This window comes from Mixophyes fleayi, chromosome 5 (assembly GCF_038048845.1).
Source record: "Mixophyes fleayi isolate aMixFle1 chromosome 5, aMixFle1.hap1, whole genome shotgun sequence".
Lineage (NCBI taxonomy): Eukaryota > Metazoa > Chordata > Amphibia > Anura > Limnodynastidae > Mixophyes > Mixophyes fleayi.
The window spans coordinates 279,069,487-279,089,070 of NC_134406.1; the positions used below are offsets into that span (position 1 = coordinate 279,069,487).

At 42.6% G+C, this 19,584-nt stretch overlaps 1 protein-coding gene across 4 annotated transcripts in view; it reads left to right on the plus strand.

Moving 5' to 3' along the window:
• The window catches only part of AGAP3 (ArfGAP with GTPase domain, ankyrin repeat and PH domain 3), a 76,915-nt gene that overhangs the window by 21,976 nt on the left and 35,355 nt on the right, over positions 1–19,584 (plus strand). For 2 of the 4 annotated variants that reach the window (XM_075214315.1, XM_075214316.1), the window contains exons 1-3: positions 14,185–15,156; positions 17,703–17,761; positions 19,468–19,555. In XM_075214315.1, the coding sequence (XP_075070416.1) occupies positions 14,340–15,156; positions 17,703–17,761; positions 19,468–19,555 (964 nt within the window). In that variant the 5' untranslated portion in view covers positions 14,185–14,339. Of the gene's footprint in view, positions 1–14,184; positions 15,157–17,702; positions 17,762–19,467; positions 19,556–19,584 lie in introns of those variants that run through there. The other 2 variants (XM_075214317.1, XM_075214318.1) reach the window with 1 other exon arrangement.

The following is a 19,584-nucleotide window of genomic DNA, read 5'->3' on the forward strand; positions in this document are numbered from 1 at the left end:
TTCCAAGAAGGTCTTTGAAGCAAGTTATGTTTATTTGCTCACACTGGTTGAAGGTACTAGTGAGCAGGTCAGATGAAACAAGAAGGGTAACTGACACTGCGAGTGTACCCTGTTACTGGCGTACCTGGGCTGGTACTCCTGACCTCTTACTATGGATCAGGGGTGCTGTGGATGGATCCCTCCTGGCCTATCACACTGACCAGAGCTGCAGGGTAGCAGGCAGAGCGGTGGTTCCGGAAAGCTGGGTCCAACCTTAGAAACAGCCGGAGAACGGATTAGATTTAGGGTCTAATCTGCAGGTCACAGGAATACAGCAATATTGAGGATGTTTTCAAGCAGGTTTTTGAAGCTAGATGTTTATTTGCTCTCACACTGGTTGAAGGTACCAGTGATCAGGTCAGATGAAACAAGAAGTACACTGAAGTGTACAAGACAGTGCTTTTTATACTGATTTGGACACAGGCTATTTTTAGAATCGGGATGCAATGTGTTTACACAAACATGGATTTACATGCATTGCAAAGCCAACAATATTTACACTTATCTATGAAATTCTAGAAATCCTGTGATGTCCTGCAACTTGTTTTCAGATGCAGAGAATCTAGGAGCCAGTCTTCATTAAAAGTTCCTGCCTTCAATGTTGGACCTTCACACATCAAAATATCTAATTAGCATTTGGCCCCTTTTCAGACAGTCCAGAATATACATTCCCAAAGAAAGGTACAAACCCCAAACAAGCCACTTCTCCACATCACAGCACACAAAAGACTTCCATCCACAAAGGCTTATATCAGATCTATACCTTAAGAAATAATGCATCTCCTCTAGCAAGGTTAAACAGGAAACTAATTTCTGAGACCAGGGGAAGAAATTCAAGATTTCCCTTACCAAAATATACACAATATCAAAAATAAGTGCATGTGCAATTATATAAATAAGCGCCCTGCACTATTTCCTTTAAATAAATTTATACCAAAAGTTATTTATCAGTGACCCAGTCACAATACTGTTTTAGGAAATCTTAGATCCCAAAACTCCCTGACTAGAATGCATATATGAACGATGGGTCTTATGACTAACCAAATTATTTCAGAAATAGATTGGAGATTTCTAAGAATATCTGTAGGTAGCTGAACCTGGAGAGTTTGAAAGAGAGATTAAAATTGAAGAAGCATACTCATTTTGACCTCTATAATAGGGTAATGCCTCGATATGAGGAACTGTGACAGGATGGACCTTGTATGCCACCCTGTAGTTTTGCTTGAGACTGGCTGGGCCTGCCTTGCCATCGTCCCCCCTTTTTTTTTTTTCCTCCAAATTGCGCCCCTTTTGAACACTATAGGAAGTGCTGTGCTGCTACCACCAGGCTCCTTCATCGACACCTGGAACCACTTCCTTCTGGGTAACTCTTGCTGCTAATGCATGTCTTGCTGGGCACTTGGGCTGGTACCCCTGTCTTCTTCCTTCAGGTCAGGGTTGCTGTGGAGGGTTCCCCCTAGCTTCTCACAATGGCCAGAGCTGCACGGTAGTGAGCTGGGTCCCAAATCTCAGAACAGCCAGATAACTGATTAGAATGGTCTAATCTGTAGTTCACAGGAATTACAGCAGGTAAGTAGGTGTCAAAGCAGGATATTGAAGCAGTGATGTTTATTGCTAAAGCTGGGTACACACTACAGAAATTTCGACCAACTTTTTATGCCGAGGGATTTTACATGCGACCGATGGTCCGATCGCTCAGTCCATGGACTGCATACACGCTAGCCTTGTTTAGGTTGATAAAGGGAAGAGCGGACGTCCCTTTAGCGACTTTTTACAGCCATGTTGTCGTAAACAATGATTTAAATTTCGTACACACTAAAGCGACATTTGCGGGAAATGTACGAGATACCAAAGACATTAGCATAAAGAGGCAGAGCTTTCACTATAGTTAACTCCCAAAACAGCTTAAAAACAGAAGGCTACACTGTCCCTTCATTCATTCCTATTTGTAAACCTACAATGGCTACAGAAGTACAAGAACAAGCAACTGCACTTCTCCTGCTTGCTGTGGCAAGAAGACTGCTGGTACGGAACCAAAGAGAAAGAATAGATCTTGTTGGAGCAAAGATTGGTTCAAGAGGAGAGACACGTTCTCTCATATGCCTTGCTACAGGAGATACGGGACAACAACAGCTTTATACACGTGTAACGGTCTGCAGCCAGACAGGTGCAATAATACACCTATACAAAACACGAGCCTCTGAAGTGTGGATTCCGCACCACGTTTTACTGGGATTGACATAAAAAATTAACATACACACGCCCCCCAGGTCGAGGAAGTATCGGAGGATTGTCGTGGTTCGGTTGGAAGTTTGTACACACTACACAGCGGAAACGAGATTGGAACGAAAATATTAAACGGTACAACCAACCAAATGAGGCGACAATCGTCCATTTGGGCAGACTTTTGACCATCGTGTCACTGCACACACTGACCCGACTTTTGAACGAGTGGTCGCATGTCGGCTGTTTGAGCCGATTATTGGACGAAAACAGTGTAGTGTGTACCCAGCTTTAGAAAGGATCCTTAGAAGGATTGTTACACATTGGTTAGAGGTACTAGTGATAATCCAGAAGTACAAATGGTATAAAGTTGTTGAAATACAAAATACAGCTCTTTTTATATACCGTTTCTGGTTTATACACAGGTTTGCAGGGGGGTAAACCAGCCCTCTGCCCATACCTGGCCCAGCAAAATCTGAGATATGGCATTTAATGTATAGAATCGGACTGCAATATATTCTCTTAAATTGTGTTAAATCCCAAGTTTAATGTAACAAAATTTACATCAATCTGTGATTTCCCAAATTACTTGCTGTTTCTTTATTCAGATAGGTGAACTATCTTTTTAACAGGATAAAAAGTTAATGACCCCCTGCTGTGTATTCAGGCTGAATAGATTTGTTTGTCACTCTCAGATGAAAGGGCATAATTAGCATGGGATTTCTTTTCTTCAGAAAAGTTACAGAACCAAGTTGCCTCCCAAATGGTATACGAACTCGTAAATCTATACATGAACAATAAGAAAATAAATACATTTACGCTCCCAGCGCCGGTGGTTTACCCTTTTGGTGCTATTTATTAACCGGCACCACAGCGCCCATACATTAAATATATGCTTTTAAAAATATAAACATTCCTTTTAATACATTTTACATCCACTTAGCCCTGGGGGTCTAACCCGTTCGGCAAAGCAGCATTGGGTATTAACCCATTCATGCTCCAGTAGCCATCTTGACCATGTGTGAGGTGAGGAAGACCCAGCCACAGGAACTTATCCCAGTCTTATTTAATTTAGTGAGGTATCATTGGTTATAATTTTGGTCAGGTAGATACCAAGATATTTAAAGTTATGGAGTTGATACTAAAATTTGACGTTCTTTTTGCACGCTTTGTTGGCGTATTCAGGTCTAGGACTTCTGCTTTGTATACAGTCATGGCCAAAAGTTTTGAGAATGACACAAGTAATGGTTTTCACAAAGTTTGCTGCTTCAGTGTTTTTAGACCTTTTTGTCAGATGTTGCTGGTATACTGAAGTAAAATTACAAGCATTTCATAAGTGTCAATTGCTTTTATTGACAAATACATTAAGTTCATGCAAAGAGTCAATATTTGCACTGTTGACTTCTTCTTCTTTTTGAAGACCTACAATTCGCCCTGGCATGCTGTCAATCAACTTTTGGGCCACATACTGACTGATGGCCGCCCATTCTTGAAGAGAAAGAGAAATATTTGTTCTATCGCACAGATTTATAAGGCAATTGCCTTCTTTAATAATCTTTAACAGAAAGTTCTGTACAATAACAGAGAGGTGTGCTACCATTAACTATTTCAGAATACAAAAGATGAGAGGACTAGGACTTAATTGGGAGGTGCACTATATTCCCCAAATCACAATATAATCATAATGGATAAGATAAAACATAACTTTTATTCAGGAAAAATAAAATAATGTAAAATTAGTGAAATAATTATAGTGAGGAAGTGAAGTTAAAACTTGGATGCTACTATCATTATACTTCTATAGTCTCATGCAAGGATAATATCAGTAGGTAATTCCTTTGTAGAGTACATATAAAATACTCTGCAATGCGCAATGGATGAACATATGTGAACTTTCATATATCTACCAAGGTCTAATAAGGATGTGATAAAATAATCTTGATTATCTTGCTGATGGGGTGCCTTTTGGTGCGCTGAAATATATTATTAATGAGCGCTAGATAAAATTATTAGCGCCACGATGAATGGATTTCTCAAATATATATCTTATAATCCTATATCTTGATAGTAATATACAGGCTATCCAAAGACTGAATTTAATAATGGTGATATTGGATATATTCAAGATGAATGTCCACCTCAATAAATAATTCTAATGTTAGAATAATAAATAGTTCTGAGCGCTATTGAATGAGTCTACATGTATGCGCGCTTCTGTATTCACAGGAATCTATAATTCCTATGATGATTATAACCTTAAATGGTACACTGCCTAGATATCCTGTAAAGAGCTGATGTATATTATGTGCTCTCTAAATAGAGATCACTGCGCTATACTGACTAATGGTCTGCATAGTCTTGATAGTATTTGCAGCATGGTAGCTATGTAGAAATTTTCAGGATCTAGGTCTAGTGATAATAAGATTTTAATTAAGTAAAGGCGAGCATCCAATAACCACCGACGCGCGTTTCGCTAAGCTTTTTCAAGGACTAACGGATTGTAAGACCAGACAAGGGTTTTATACTCTGACACTCCCACTCTCAGACGTAACAAGTTTGGATGGGTGTTGATTGACATCTCTTTAGAACCATGATGGATCAGCAGTCACACAGAACTGCCTTCCTATGTATTACTATTGGACAGAATACGAGCCTGTTTATATGAACAATTTTCATTAATTTTACATGTTGAAAATAAACGTTCATCAACACTCTTGTTTCGATATTCTAATAAGACCTCATACTGCTTTAGCAATAAGTGTATGGATCTTTAAAAGGTAAGTATGATGTTGTCATGTTTAGATTAATATATTAGTCATGGATTATTAGGTCTTCGTTTTAAAATACAGATTTATAAATCTATACAGAGTGGCTGCCCATTCTTGCCTGATCAATGCTTGGAGTTTGTCAGAATTTGTGGGTTTTTGTTTGTCCACCCGCCTCTTAAGGATTGACCACAAGTTCTCAATGGGATTAAGGTCTGGGGAGTGTCCTGGCCATGGACCCAAAATTTAGATGTTTTGATCCCTGAGCCACTTGGTTATTACTTTTGCCTTATGGCAAGGTGCTCCATCATGCTGGAAAAGGCATTGTTCGTCACCAAACTATTCTTGGATGGTTGGGAGACGCTTCTCTTGGAGGATGTTTTGATACCATTCTTTATTCATGGCTGTGTTCTTAGGCAAAATTGTGACTGAGCCCACTCCCTTGGCTGAGAAGCAACAACACACATGAATAGTCTCGGGATGCTTTACTTTTGGCATGACACAGGACTGATGGTAGCATCACCTTTCCTTCGTTTTTCCAGATGGTCCAAACAAAGGGGATTCATCAGAGGAAATGACTTTAACCCAGTCCTCAGCAGTCCAATCTCAGTACCTTTTGCAGAATATCAGTCTGTCCCTCATGTTTTCCTGGAGAGAAGTGGCTTCTTTGCTGGCCTTCTTGACACTAGACCATCCTCCAAAAGTCTTCGCTTCACTGTGCATGCAGATGCACTCACACCTGACTGCTGCCATTCCTGAGCAAGCTCTGCTCTGGTGGTGCCCCGATCCCGCAGCTGAATCAAATTTAGGTGACGGTCCTGGCTGTGCTGGACGTTCTTGGGGACCCTGAAACCTTCTTCACATCTATTGAACCTCTCTCCTTGAAGTTCTTGATGATCTGATAAATGGTTGATTTAGGTGCAATCTTGCTAGCAGCAGTATCCTTGCCTATGAAGCCATTTTTGTGCAAAGCAATGATGACTGCACTTGTTTCCTTGCAGGTAACCATGGTTAACAGAGGAAGAACCATGATTTCAAGCACCACCCTCCTTTTAAAGCTTCCAGTCTGTTATTCTAACTCAATCAGCATGACAGAGTGATCTCCAGCCTTGTCCTCGTCAACACTCTCACCTGTGTTATCAAGAGAATCACTGACCTAATAGCTGGTCCTATTGTGGCAGGGCTGAAATGCAATGGATATGTTGTTTTTGGAATAAAGTTCATTGTCACGGAAAAGAGTGACTTTGAAATGAATTGCAATTTATCTGATCACTCTTCATGGTATTCTGGAGCATGTGCAAATTGCCATCATAAAAACTGAGGGTGAGGCTGAAAATAATATTTGAGTCATTTTCAAAACTTTGGCCATGACTGTACATCTGGCTCTATTACCAAAGCAAAGATGAGGGCTACCCTGTCTAGTGCCTTTTCTGATTTAAAAGGCAGGTAAGGAGAAGCTGTGAACCAATACTTTTGGTTTGTAGTAGAGGGCAGCAATGTCCCGGAAGAAAGCACCCTTAATTCCCATGTTGGATTGAGTTTGCTGCAACTCTATCAAAAGCCTTTTTTGTGTCCAAGACCAGAGTAGTGAGCACCCATATGCTGGATTTGTAGATCAGATTAATGGTCCTCCTTTTCTGAAGCTTAGTGACCAGTAATAATTACCTGGACAGGGCGAACCAAGGAGGTTATGACTGAGCCCAATCTAGTTGGCAGAATCTTAAAACGCAATTTCAAGTCAACATTGAGGAGAAAAGTCTGCTACAGACACAAGGGTACGGCCTGATTTTGGAATAGCCATGATCTATGCTTTGGTTGAGACCCTGTCAAGGGAGAGAGTGCCATTGTGAATTCTTTATAATAGAAAGCAGTGAAGCCATCAGGGGCCGGTGCTGCTGAGCTCTTTTATAGCGAACTTGGGATTGTGTTAGTCATGGAAGGTGGCAGGAGTGCAAAAGGCTTGAATTTTAAATTTAAACTGCCAGGATGAGCTTTCCCTGCCATCCTGTCTTTTCTCTCATTAGTTTGTCTTTATTGGCTTCAGTAACTTCCTGTTACTGACTACTCCTTCTCGACCACCAGACACTTGCTGTGCACTAGTTGTCGGCGAGTAGTCTCTGCCACCAGCACCTGGAACCACTTACTTCTGGGTGGTGTATAGCTGCTGTAGCACCTCATTTATGACTGGTTGGTTCCTTCTGACCATAGTTCTGAACCGCTGGTAGTGGGGCAGAACTTTGGCACAGAACAGCTGGGGAACGGATAAGAGTTTTAGCTCTTATCTGTAGATTATAATAGGCGTCATGCAGGATCTTGGAAGCAGAGTGGTGTTTTATTGCTTCTAAATAGTTTTTTCTCTTTCATCCTATCTAACTGCTACCATGGGTTGTGGAGATGGAGTTGGCACTTTAAATAGTTAACTTGTTAATGTATCATGCTGACAAACCCCTCCCCTCTTGCAAGCCCCTGTAGCCTCTTCAGTCTTCGTTAAGTGCCCAAGGAAGTTGGGCTTACTTTAATGCTAGGAAGAATTTTTTTCCTTTTAATTGTTTCTAATTTAACTTATTCTTTTTCAATCGCAGTATGTTCTACTAATACAAAGCACACGAACAGCTGTCAGATAGTGAGTGCCGGACGGCTCTTGCTAACAGCAATGGAAAGTCTTAAATTTTTATTTATACTTTCACCTCTCACTCAGCGCTGACGAGCAACTTAGAAAAGCCGCTGTCGCTCTGCTACAAGACTGCTGTACCGCTGGCAAAGAGCGCAGGTAATCGAAACGCCGAGGGACGCCATGTTGGATCTTACCAAGTTCCGTCCTAAGCAAATGAGGGGGGGGGGGGGCACTTGTCTACTGACTAAAGTGTGTTTTGGGCGACTGCTGCATATAATAGATGCAGCAGATCGCCATGGGCAGCAGAGGACATCATTATGGGCAAGAGAATACAGGGCAGAACAGGGGGTGCTAAAGAGAAGAAAACCTGCAGTCTGGATCTGTTGAACTACTCCAATGCGCCAAAACATTACCCTGGAAAAGCAGCAGCCACTCCTCAGGGACACAGCTACTGACAGACCTCTTCTGCTCCAGACACTTTAGCCTGATTGGAAGGCTAAGTACCACATTTCTTTCTACACTCTATAAGATAGATAAGGGTATATTGAAACAACATTTTTATTGCAATACCATTTTAAATAAATATAGAATTCTATTGCATAAATACATAATCTTCACAGGGATACTACCTTTTGACTTGTGTCATAGACTAGTTAGTATCTTTCTGTTTATTGTTGGGTAATTGCCTGTATTGCATTTTATTGCTGTGACACAGTTTTCCTTATAAAATGCCTGATCAGGGGAAAGCACCCAGGGCAAAATATAATATACTTGTTCCAAGTGTAAAGAAAAGTTACCCATTGGACTACAGGACCTGGGGCGCTTTTTACTGACTGCAGTGGGGGTACCCTAGCCGTGCAGGCTCAGATTAGCGCAGAGACACCAGTATGAGCAACTGCCCTGGCGCAGGGGGTTGAGACATTAGTACAACTGCTCTCTATACCAGCAGAGATTCCAGTTGTTGCTGCAGTTCTCCATTCTACATCAGTAGTGATTGGCTCCTTCACAACAGGCAGGACCACAGGGACCGCTGAATCCATTAGCTTAGGACAGACTGGGGCTCTATCCGTCCTTGCCACACAAGGCCCTCTTACAGGAGAACCGGCTTGGTCCGCATCCTTAGTTAGAGGTTGTGACAGGATGGACCGCTTATGCCACCCTGTCTTGTTGCTGGGAACCGGCTGGGCTTACTGTGCCACCGTTTCCTTTCGTTATCCCAAATGCGCCCTGTCACTGCAGTAGGGGGGCTGACAAATGCTGCCACCACTGGACTCCTTTACCGGCATCCAGAACCGGGTTTCTTCTGGATAACTGACGCTACGAGTGTACCACGTTACTGGTGTACCTGTGCTGGTACCCCTGACCTCTTCCCGTAGATCAGGGTTGATATGGATGGGTCCCCCCTGGCCTATCACAGAGCGGTGGTACCGGAAAGCTGGGTCCAAACCTCAGAAACAGCCGGGAATGGATTAGAGTTGGGTCTAATCTGTAGGTCACCGGAATTTCAGCATGGAAGAAGTTGTCAAGCAGGTCTTTGAAGCAAGTGATGTTTATTTGCTCAAGTGCACTGAAGAACAGTTCACACTGATTGAAGAGGTCAGAAGAAACAGAATGATACATTTCAGTACAAACCAGTGCTGTTTTATACAGTTTTGGACACAGCCTCGCAGGGGGTAAGCCAGCCCCCTGAAGTCTGAATTATTTTTAATATCGGTATGCAATGTGTTTCCCCAAACATGGATTTAAATGCAATTTATGCTTTGCAAAATTTGCAGTAATCTGTGATATCCTAAATCACATTGAACAGAGATTTCCTTTCACTCTAACCAGAATACAGGTAACGGCTCCCTGCTGGATCTTAAGGCCAGAGCAGGTATTTGACACTTCACATCAAAAGACTTAGATAGCATTTCCTGCTATCAGCAAAACAGACTCCCTCCCCACATATGCCTAGTTGGAAACGACTCTGGCCTTCCGCAGACAGTCGCTCCACGTATGCATGCGCCTATTAGGAAAGATGGTGTCGACCTTCGAGATCATGCCTTATAGTCGACTTCACTAACGCTGCTTCCAATGGGATCTCTTAATGGAGTGTTCAGGATCCCATCTCAAATTAGAGTGCCAACTGATATGATTGTCACCAGAGGCGAAGGCTTCCCTCAGATGGTGGACGGTCCAGGGCAATTTGGCTGTCGGATGGTCCAGGATCTTAGTATTCACAGATGCCAGCCTAAAGAGATCGGGGTCTGTGGTCCTTCATTTCCGGCTCCAGGGACTCTGGCCCACTCGGTATACCTCTCTTCCCATCAACATTCTGCAACTAAAGGCCATGCTAGTGGCCTTACAGGGCACCCAGAAGATTCTTCATGGATACCCAGTCCGTCTGCAGTCTGACAATGCCACGGCAGTGTCTTATGTCAACAGACTGGGGGTACCAGTAGTGCAGGATCATTGAGGGTCGCGGCTCAGCTCTTGACCTGGGCTGAAATCCACCTTCCCTCTATCTCAGCAGTTTTTATTCCAAGCATTCAAAACTGGGAAGCAGACTATCTCAGCCGGCATACGATACTGCGGGGCAAGTGGTCGCTCCATCCAAAGGTCTTCCAGCCACTGGTCCTAGGTGGGGAATCCCAGAACGGAACTTAATGTCATCACGTCATAACCGAAAACTAACACAATTTTGCTCAAGTGCAAGAGACCTCTTGGCGGTGGCCATCGACATAATGACAATGCCGTGGGACTTCAGGTTGGAGTACCTGTTTCCTTCCATTCCCATGATTCCCAGCATCCTTCAAAGAGTCTAACAAGGGGGACTCCCAGTCATACTAATGGCTCCCACTCGGCCACAGCGAGTTTGGTATGCAGAAATTCTATGGCTGGTCTGGGTCTGAGGTTATCTCTTCGAAAAGACCTTCAACAAGGACAATTCAGACATCAGGACTTGTCTTGGCTGAATTTAATGACATGGCTGTTGAAGCCAACCTTTTGGAGGTCTAGAGGTTTCCCTCCACGGGTAGTAAACACCGTTCTTCGGGCTAGAAAACCAGTTTCGGCTCGTATTTACCACTGCATCTGGCATATCTACAGTAGATGGTGTGAGAGCCAGCCATGCCACATGGCTTCCCTTCGCCTTCCATGTTTTCTGGCTTTTCTCCTGGATGCGGGCCTTCCTCTAGGTTCCTTGAAAGTACAGATCTCTGTGTTTTTTTCACCTTCGCCTGGCAGGCATTCCAGACGTCAGGACCTTCTTGCAAGGACTCCTGTATATCCAGCCTCCATATATTCAGCCCATGGCACCCTGGGATCTCAACCTGGTACTTAATATGCTTCAAGGGTCTCCTTTTGAACGTTACATACTGCAGTTCTTAACAATGAAGGTTGTAGTTCTGCTAGCTATTGCATCAGCTCATAGAGTTTCCAAGTTGGGTGCTAACTCGTGTCACGAACCATATCTTATTTTTCACAATGATTGGGCGGTTCTCAGAACAGTTCCTGCTTTGCTACCAAAGGTGGTTTCCAGTTTTCATGTGAACCAAGAAATAGTGGTTCTGGTGTAACTTTGTGATGCCTAAGGAAGCAGCTGTTCTTGTCTCGGTATAAGGAGATCCTCTCTAAGAATACTCGAATACTGGCAATGTGGGAGGCATCTAACCATTTGTCCCTTCGCTGCAGGGGCTTTGTTCTTTCTCTGGGCTGCTAGTGAAGAGAAGGTTGGTGTATCGTCCATGATACCATCTCTGGTGTCTTGAGTGATTTCTACCCTCGTGTCACAATAATCTGGAAGGGGAAGACCCACTTGTTTGTGATCATGTGATTTCAGAGCGTCTGGTTACAGTAACAAGGTCAATTGTTTGTTTTATGAAGGTAGATTGTGTCAGATCTTGATATATTTGAAGATTGTATTATTCAGATTTCTGTACCATAATATAGATTGAGTTACCTGAGTGATGAAATGACAAAGTAGAAGTGTAAGGAAAGTCTGGGATAGACATGGGAAGGTTATCTATAATATAAATGTCTAGTGGCGTCTGTCTGTGTGTGTGTGTGGTAAAAAAAAAAACCAAGCTGCAGCGCCACCTGCTGGGCAGAGTTATACACTGACCTATATATTTCTTGAAGGAGAAGTGACAGTTGGGAGTGGTTGGTGGTTGCCGGGGGTGACAGTGGGGAGTGGTTGGTGGTTGCCGGGGGTGACAGTGGGGAGTGGTTGGTGGTTGAGACCTGGGCTATGGCCCAAATGCATGACAAGAACCTTTTTAACACCTTAAGTAGCTTGATTTGACATGCGCGGGTTAACTTGTGTGTGTGTGTGTATATATGTATATGTATGTGTGTATATATATATATATGTGTATATATATATATATAAATATATATATTATATACACACACACACACACACACACACACACACACACACACACACACACACACACACACACACACACACACACACACGTTGTCCCACAATAGCATTGCTTGCCTGGGACATGAGTCAGAATCCAACCAGAGCAATCGAAAGAAATACTGGTAGGTTTAAATGGCTTCTGATGAAATGAACGTAGTGTGTTTTTGTGTGACTGAGAACTTGGACTGTGAATGAAATGAATGGTTGGTCAGTCTTCTGTCAGTCTGAGTAATATGTTGCACTATATAAAGGATAGTAATAATCTATAGCACAGCCCAGTGGTCTTCTGTAGCCGATCCACTTTCACTGAAATGAAGAAAACAAGAAGTGATATATCTATAAATAGAGACTGGGCTGTTACAAGCACTTTTGGTTGTTTTGCTCCTTATTTAAATATCTGTCCTAATGAATGTAAGACTGAAGGCTTTGTGGAGCCGCTGGAACAGGCTTACAGAGCATCAGAGCTACAGGGCTGTTTATCTGCCCCTATTTGTTTTTCTGTATTATTGCATATATTGATTATTGGATGAAATGGACCTTGAGGGGCTGCCTGGCTCTCTGGCGTGGCTGCATCTCAGATAATGCAAGCATCAAGTTTTAGCACATAACAAAGTAGTGTAAGTATTGTTAACTTTACATTGCATGTAAATCCATGTTTGGAAACATATATCGTATCCTGATACTAAAAATAACTGAGACCTCAGGGGGGGCTAGCTTACCCTGCGAGGCTGTGTCCAAAATGTATAAAGAGAGACCTTGTACACTGAAATGTATCATCATTCTTGTTCCATCTGACCTGAGCACTGATACCTTCAATCAGTGTGACTGCAAATAAACATCACTTTCTTCAAAGACCTGCTTGAAAACGTCTTCCATGCTAAAAATTCTGTGACCTACAGATTAGACTCAAAATGTAATACGTTTACGTCTGTCTGAGGCTTGGACCCAGCACCACCACTCTGCCCGTTACCCAGCAGCTCTGGCCAGTGTGATAGGCCAAGGGGGATCCATCCACAGCAACACTGATCCATAATAACCGGTCAGAGGTACCAGCCTAGATGTACCAGTGCGGGGGTACCCTAGCAGTAACAGTTACCCAGAAGGAACCCTGTACTGGATGTTGATAAGGAGTCCAGTGGTGGCAGCATTTCTAAGCCTTTCCTACTGTGGTTAGAGGGCGCATTTGGGATAACTAAAGGGAACGGTGGCATAGTAAGCCCAGCCAGTTCCCAGCGGTCCATCCTGTCACAGCCATTGTCTAATATTGATGCAAGAATGGCCACTCATTAGCCACCAGGAGAGACTTTTATCTTTTAGGAATGGAAGGCTTCCAAGGTAACCCTAGTTATCTGTTTATGCCTCTTATTTATGATGAAAGAGAATTAGTAATATCGGCATAAAGGAGATATAGTACCCTTCTAGAACAGGAGACCATACTCTGAAATTAGAGGCTGAAAGGGGACAGAAGCAAGTCCCGATTTCCAAAAAGGACAATATACATAACGGTGGTGGGGCCTGTACAGTTAAACAAGTTTAAAAACAAAAAAAAAAAAGTGTGACAAGCTAAAGATTATTGTCAGGATTTAAAATGAGTAAAATGGAAGTAAAAAAACAAAACAAAAAAAAAACAATCCAAATGAATCTAAGCATTAAAATGGTCTGACTAAATATGCATATTAATTATTCTGTGTTTCTTTATAAATGTTATATAGTATGCATCTTTCAATATTATATATTAGACATCTGGGTTCCAGATCTTGTTAAATCTGAATATCCCATAGATGGTTACATATTCTCCTCCTAGTGTTGCCTTCCCTATTCGGGATGTCATAGGTGTCAGTCTGATTATCAGAAGTTCGAACACACATGTTAAACAAAGGATTCATAAAATAAAGCTGAGTGTTTGTACAGGTGATGATCATTCACTGTTCCGTTAGTACGAAGCACCTCCTGCCTGAACACGGTTCTGTGTACGGTGGGTATTATCGGATTGTATCAGTACTCTGCGTCTCCCTAGCCTCTCCCTGTTGAACCTGTTATTGTCACACATGTTCCAACACGCTGCAGTAGCAGGACAGTGAGCAAAAGAGGCTGTGAATCTTCAAGAGGCGTGCCTCCACTCCCTGACTCCTGTCAGTGTTCCGCTCCCAATTTTATGTGGGTCACCTCTCTTCTAAGGCCTGTGCAGCAGCCTGTCTTCTGCCAGGAGAGGTCCAGGAGTTAAATGACTTCTAGGCCTGTGTGATGCTTCCCATCACTGAACTGGAGAACACTGTTCATCTTGTACATCATGAGAACTTACAGGAGTGTGGAACTAAGACATGCTTGTCCTCTGGAGAGAATGGAGCCCTCCACTCACCCTTTAAAGACCGTTCCTGAGCCTACAGCCAACCAGGCTGTCCAAGCTGCAATTCAGGCAGCCAAGCAGCAGAAGCGAAGGCCCAAAAGCCTTTGCTCAGTGGGGAATGGAGTCACAAGCACTAAAAGAGATACAAGTTCAAGCTCTTTTGGAGGGCTGCTGGACCTTTTAAAGCAGAGATCAGGAAGGAAGTGCCAGTCATTAGGAGGCATATGTGCTCAGGAGTACCCACCATATAATGGCACAAATTCATCTCGTCCTCTTAGCATGAGTGTCCTGGATCTAAACCGACTGAGCGGAGCACAAGGGGCAGCGTCCTCCAGGAGAGAGTTCAGCCGCAGCTCTGGGTTTCTGCGTGGAGCGTCTATGTTCAGCAGCCAGCGGTGGAATGTGTTTAGTAGCAAAACTTCAGAGCAGCAACCGAAGAAGAATCTGTCGTCTCTGCGTAAGAGCTTCAGTTTTCGACTGCGGCGGGGTGCGGAGTTCGGGAAGGAAGATGAGTGCTGTGAGAGCAGGTTGTGGGGTCGCAGTGAGGGAGACGCATGCTCCCTGCACACTACAACCTCTCGGAAGGATCTGCTCATTTCAGAAGTTCCAGTGGTTGAAAGCAAACAGAACAGACCTAGCCTGTGGCAGCTAATTACTGGCCCTTTCCGAAAGAAGGAATATGCCACTGGCAGTACCTGGCAAAGAGGTGACCATCTCGGAGGAATGGAGCCTATGCTGGTGGGAGTATCGTGCACCGAGGGTAAGGTTGGCATTATTATGTCTCTGAGTAAGGTGTTCACGTATTAGTGTTTTGTTCAAAGTGGTTAGTAATTATTTGGGGAAGTGTCTGTCTGGAAAGGTCCAACATTGAATCTGTAGGACTTTAAATGTCCTTGTCCTGCATCGGGATCCATCAACTTCTCTCTCTTTCTCTCTCATTCCACATAGGAAATTTCCTTCCTGTTATACATGTGATGTAAAGGTGACTTCTTGTCCTATAAATGCAGCACAGTGTGTGGCTTTGAGTATATTTGTGTGGTTGAATGTAAATATTTGTTTTTGTGTAGAAGAGATTTTGCTGCAACTGTGCGTTTTGTTTTTGTTTTTTATTGTGATTGCATTGAGGGATACTACGGAAATTATAATCTGCAGATCTTACATACTGAAAATGAAGTTAATTGGTTTCAGCTAATAAACAGAATGTCCCAGCCCCCCATATAATACTTCCTGGAAACACCCACAAACTGTATAATTTATTATTAGCCAGCTTATGTCTGTGTATATGTCACATGCCTTATACTGGGATTTGCTTAATGTACAGGTAGGCTTTGGGTTTTTTATTCTATTAAAGGTTTACCAGTTTCTTTAAAACAAAAAAGAATGTTTATAGTAGTTTCTTAAATCTTACTATTCTGCTAGGGAAATGCTTAAGGATCAAGTTATCTGTGTGACGATCCAGCTATGAGGGGGGGTCATATCTGTGTGACCGTCCAGTTGTGAGGGGAGGTGGGATTGGGGGGATGGATCTGAAGGGTGGGGGACTGCGAGGGTCCGTATAAGTATATGGCTGTCAGGATTGGTTGGGATTTTATATTTATTTTAGTGCTATAATGAATATTTTGGTAAATAAACTGCTAGATTTTCAATTTTCAAGAGGAACATTATCCATCTCTCAACATAATGCACAGAACTGAGTATATAAAATAATCAGCCAACCATTTAGTAGAAAGTCAAAGCATAAATGCAGATATGGGGCCTGATTCATTAAGGATCTTAACTGAAGAAACTTCTTATTTCAGTATCCTGGACAAAACCATGTTACAATGCAAGGGGTGTTAATTACTGACTGTTTTTCCATGTAGCACACAAATACTTGATCGCTTATTTGTACACTGAAATTTAAAGTTGATATTTTTGTGCTACATGAAAAGACAGTCAGTATTTAACTTATGTGCAAAACACAATGCTAATTTGCACCCCTTGCAGTGTAAGATGGTTTTGTCCAGGAGACTGAAATAAGAAGTTTCTTCAGTTAAGATCCTTGGTTCGGAGGTTCAGAATGTGTCTCGGTGACTTTGACCGTGAAGTAATTGTGCGCAGACAGGATGGTCTCAGACACTGGTCATCTCCTGGGATTCTTATGCACAGTAGATTGTAGTTTGCATGCAAAACAAAAAGTCCAATAAGCAGCACTGTGGGTGACTGCACCTTGGTAATGAGTGAAGCCAGAGAGCGGCTGACATTAAATAACTCTGTTACTCCTCGGGATGTTACTGTTGTATCTGAGCGCACAGATACAATAGTAATGGGCTACATCAGTGGAGGCCACCCTAGGATCTCCTCCTGTCATTAAAGAACAGGAAATATGGGCACAGTCTTTCCAAGACTGGACAGAATAGAAGATTAGTAATGTGTCACCTGGTATGAATAATTGTAATTTCGGCTGCAACACACGGATAGTTGGGTCAGGATTTGCCATAAACAGCATGAATTGATTGTCACAATACATGAAGAAGGTTTAGGATGCAGTACAGTTCGTCCTATTTAGCTCTACCTTCGGGGAGGTACGGAGTCTATTGTGGGACAGGTGTTCACCAAGAACCTCTGCAACACAGCTCACAGCCCTCCAAGCAGGTATTGGGCGAGAAGTGAGGTGCAGGGATGGTCAGGTAAGCTAGGGGTCGATACATGGTCACAAAGCACAGTAGCAAAATCATAATTCAAGGAGAATAGTCAGAGACGCCAGCCAAAGTCACCACCTGGAATCCACCAAATACACTACAAGGTAAGTAATAAAGGGGATGGGAGCCAAGGTAGCGTACAGCTTCACCGACACAAACTACATATTTAACAAACTGTGTGCGTATATATTTGTAGATGTTAGAACTTTAGCCTCTATTTATTTATTAAAAGCAAAAAAATTAAGCTGAATAGGCTACATGATCGTCACTTTTACAATACATTTACTATGGTTTCCGGCTTCTTCCCTCTTCTCAAATCCAGTGCTCTGAGTGACATTATACTGACTGGTGGCTTCTAAATGGGTGGAATATTGTTTCTGGTGTTCCAGTATCTATTGGTGGTTTGCGTGCGTTGCATTGAGGTAGCATGTTATCTATCTGTTGTGTTTATCACATGTAAATGCAGCAGAAAGCCTACAGCAATCTCTAAAACGCTAGTGGCAATGTATATGAAAGTCCAGTGGGTGTCGGGCCGAACCGTGTTATGTCTCCTACTGAAATCAGAACTGGAGCTGCTGTGCGTTGTGCTCATCAATGACCTAATACTGAATATCATTTCTTTCAGACTCGTTTGTGAACAGCCAGGAGTGGACTCTGAGCCGTTCTGTGCCCGAGCTTAAAGTGGTAATAATATATTATCATTTATTCTTAGAGTGCTGAAGGTATTATGCAGCGCTGTGAGACAGTAATCTATTTCTGTTGTACATTGTCCTACTGGGACAGTCTAAGAGCCGCTTAGAAACTGTATGTAAGGTGCAGAGTGCAGCTAATACAACAGGAATCGTATGGAGCTTAAGAGTGACATCTGGAAAATGGAATCAATTGTCTTGTGATGCTAAATGTGGGGGGAAAAATATTTTATTTTGTTACTGCTAATTTCCAATATCCCACTAATCACTGCAGTCATTAGATTTAGATGTATTTTGTAGTGGTGACGCCAGGTCCTAGTGCTCCGCATACCGGTCAGCTCAAGCTGTTGCTGTTCACTATTAAGGATTTGGTCGCGTGTCAGCACTCTGCCTCCCAATCATCACAACTATATAAATATAATTATGTGGCAAAACCATTACAACATGTTATTCACCATAGATGCTTTTGGGTATAAAAAAAGGCTAAAAAAATATATATTATGACCTTTAGGGTTCAAAGTAGGAAATTAATGTAAACAATCAGATTCCTTATTCACACAGTAAAGGCTGCAATCTGCAAGTTTCTATATAGTATATAAATACCAGCCAACATATTATCCGTGTTGTAGTAGTATGTATAGCAGTGTTGATGCTGTTACTAATGTAACGTATAGATACCGTCCATTGTCCAGTTAGATGTTATGGACACCACATCCCACATAATTGCCCCCGGACAATGCCCTCTACATCTTGTCCTGGCCACATTCTCATTACTGCTTTAGTTTCCTTAGTACAAAATCAAGGTGGTAGTGGAATACACCAGACAACAAACCACCATTACATGACCTCTAGCAGCATTAGAGCGGCAATAGCACGTTCCAGGTGTGGAGAGGTTCTACATTGTGACAGGATGGGGGTCACTTCAACCCGTCGGGGGGGTTGGTTTTACAGAATTGTGTTGGAATTCTGCTTGTCATCAGTAACTTGTATTACTGACCACCCCTACAGGTGTCACTTTTCCACCAAACACTCACTCACTGCAGGTGTTAACTGCACGCACCCTGGCGCCCCCATTTGTAGCTGAGTAGTCTCTGACAGCACCCAGCTCCTCCATAAACACCTGGAGCATTTACTTCTGGGTGGTATGTAGCTGCTGCAGCACCTCTTTGCTGGATCCTGCTGAACACTTTTTATGGATCAGAACTGCTGAATAGAAGGCAGAGTGCAGTCTCTGGGTACTGCCGGGAACAGATTAGATACAAATTTTAAGTATTCTGTGATTCATATCTTCTTCTGCTTCCTGTGCAAATAGCAAATATGTAATTACCATGTAGCATGCTATGGAAAGTACATCTAAGAACAGTCACTGGTACCATTTAGCAGTCATAGAGACAGCTCCTTCCATTCATAATGGTAACCATACATCAGAAATATGTCCATATACACAAGGATCATTGGGAACACAAACAACAATCCCCCTTATTCTGTTCACATAGTGAGTGGTGCTCTAGCACTGCATGTGTAGGATGGACTAATAGTGACTAGTGCTGTGTCTAATGATCATAGTATGTAGTTATTACAGTATACTCCATAATGTAATAAACAGTGTTCAGGTTATTAGATGCTCTTTTACAATAATCCTGACATGGCATAATAAATACAATGTGCATTATAAAACATATCTATTACAATTTGTTGCAGGGTATTGTGGGTAATCTTTCCAGCGGGAAATCCGCATTGGTTCATCGATACCTTACAGGAACATATGTTCAGGAAGAATCTCCTGAAGGTAAGTAGTCTACCACCAGCTTCCTCTAC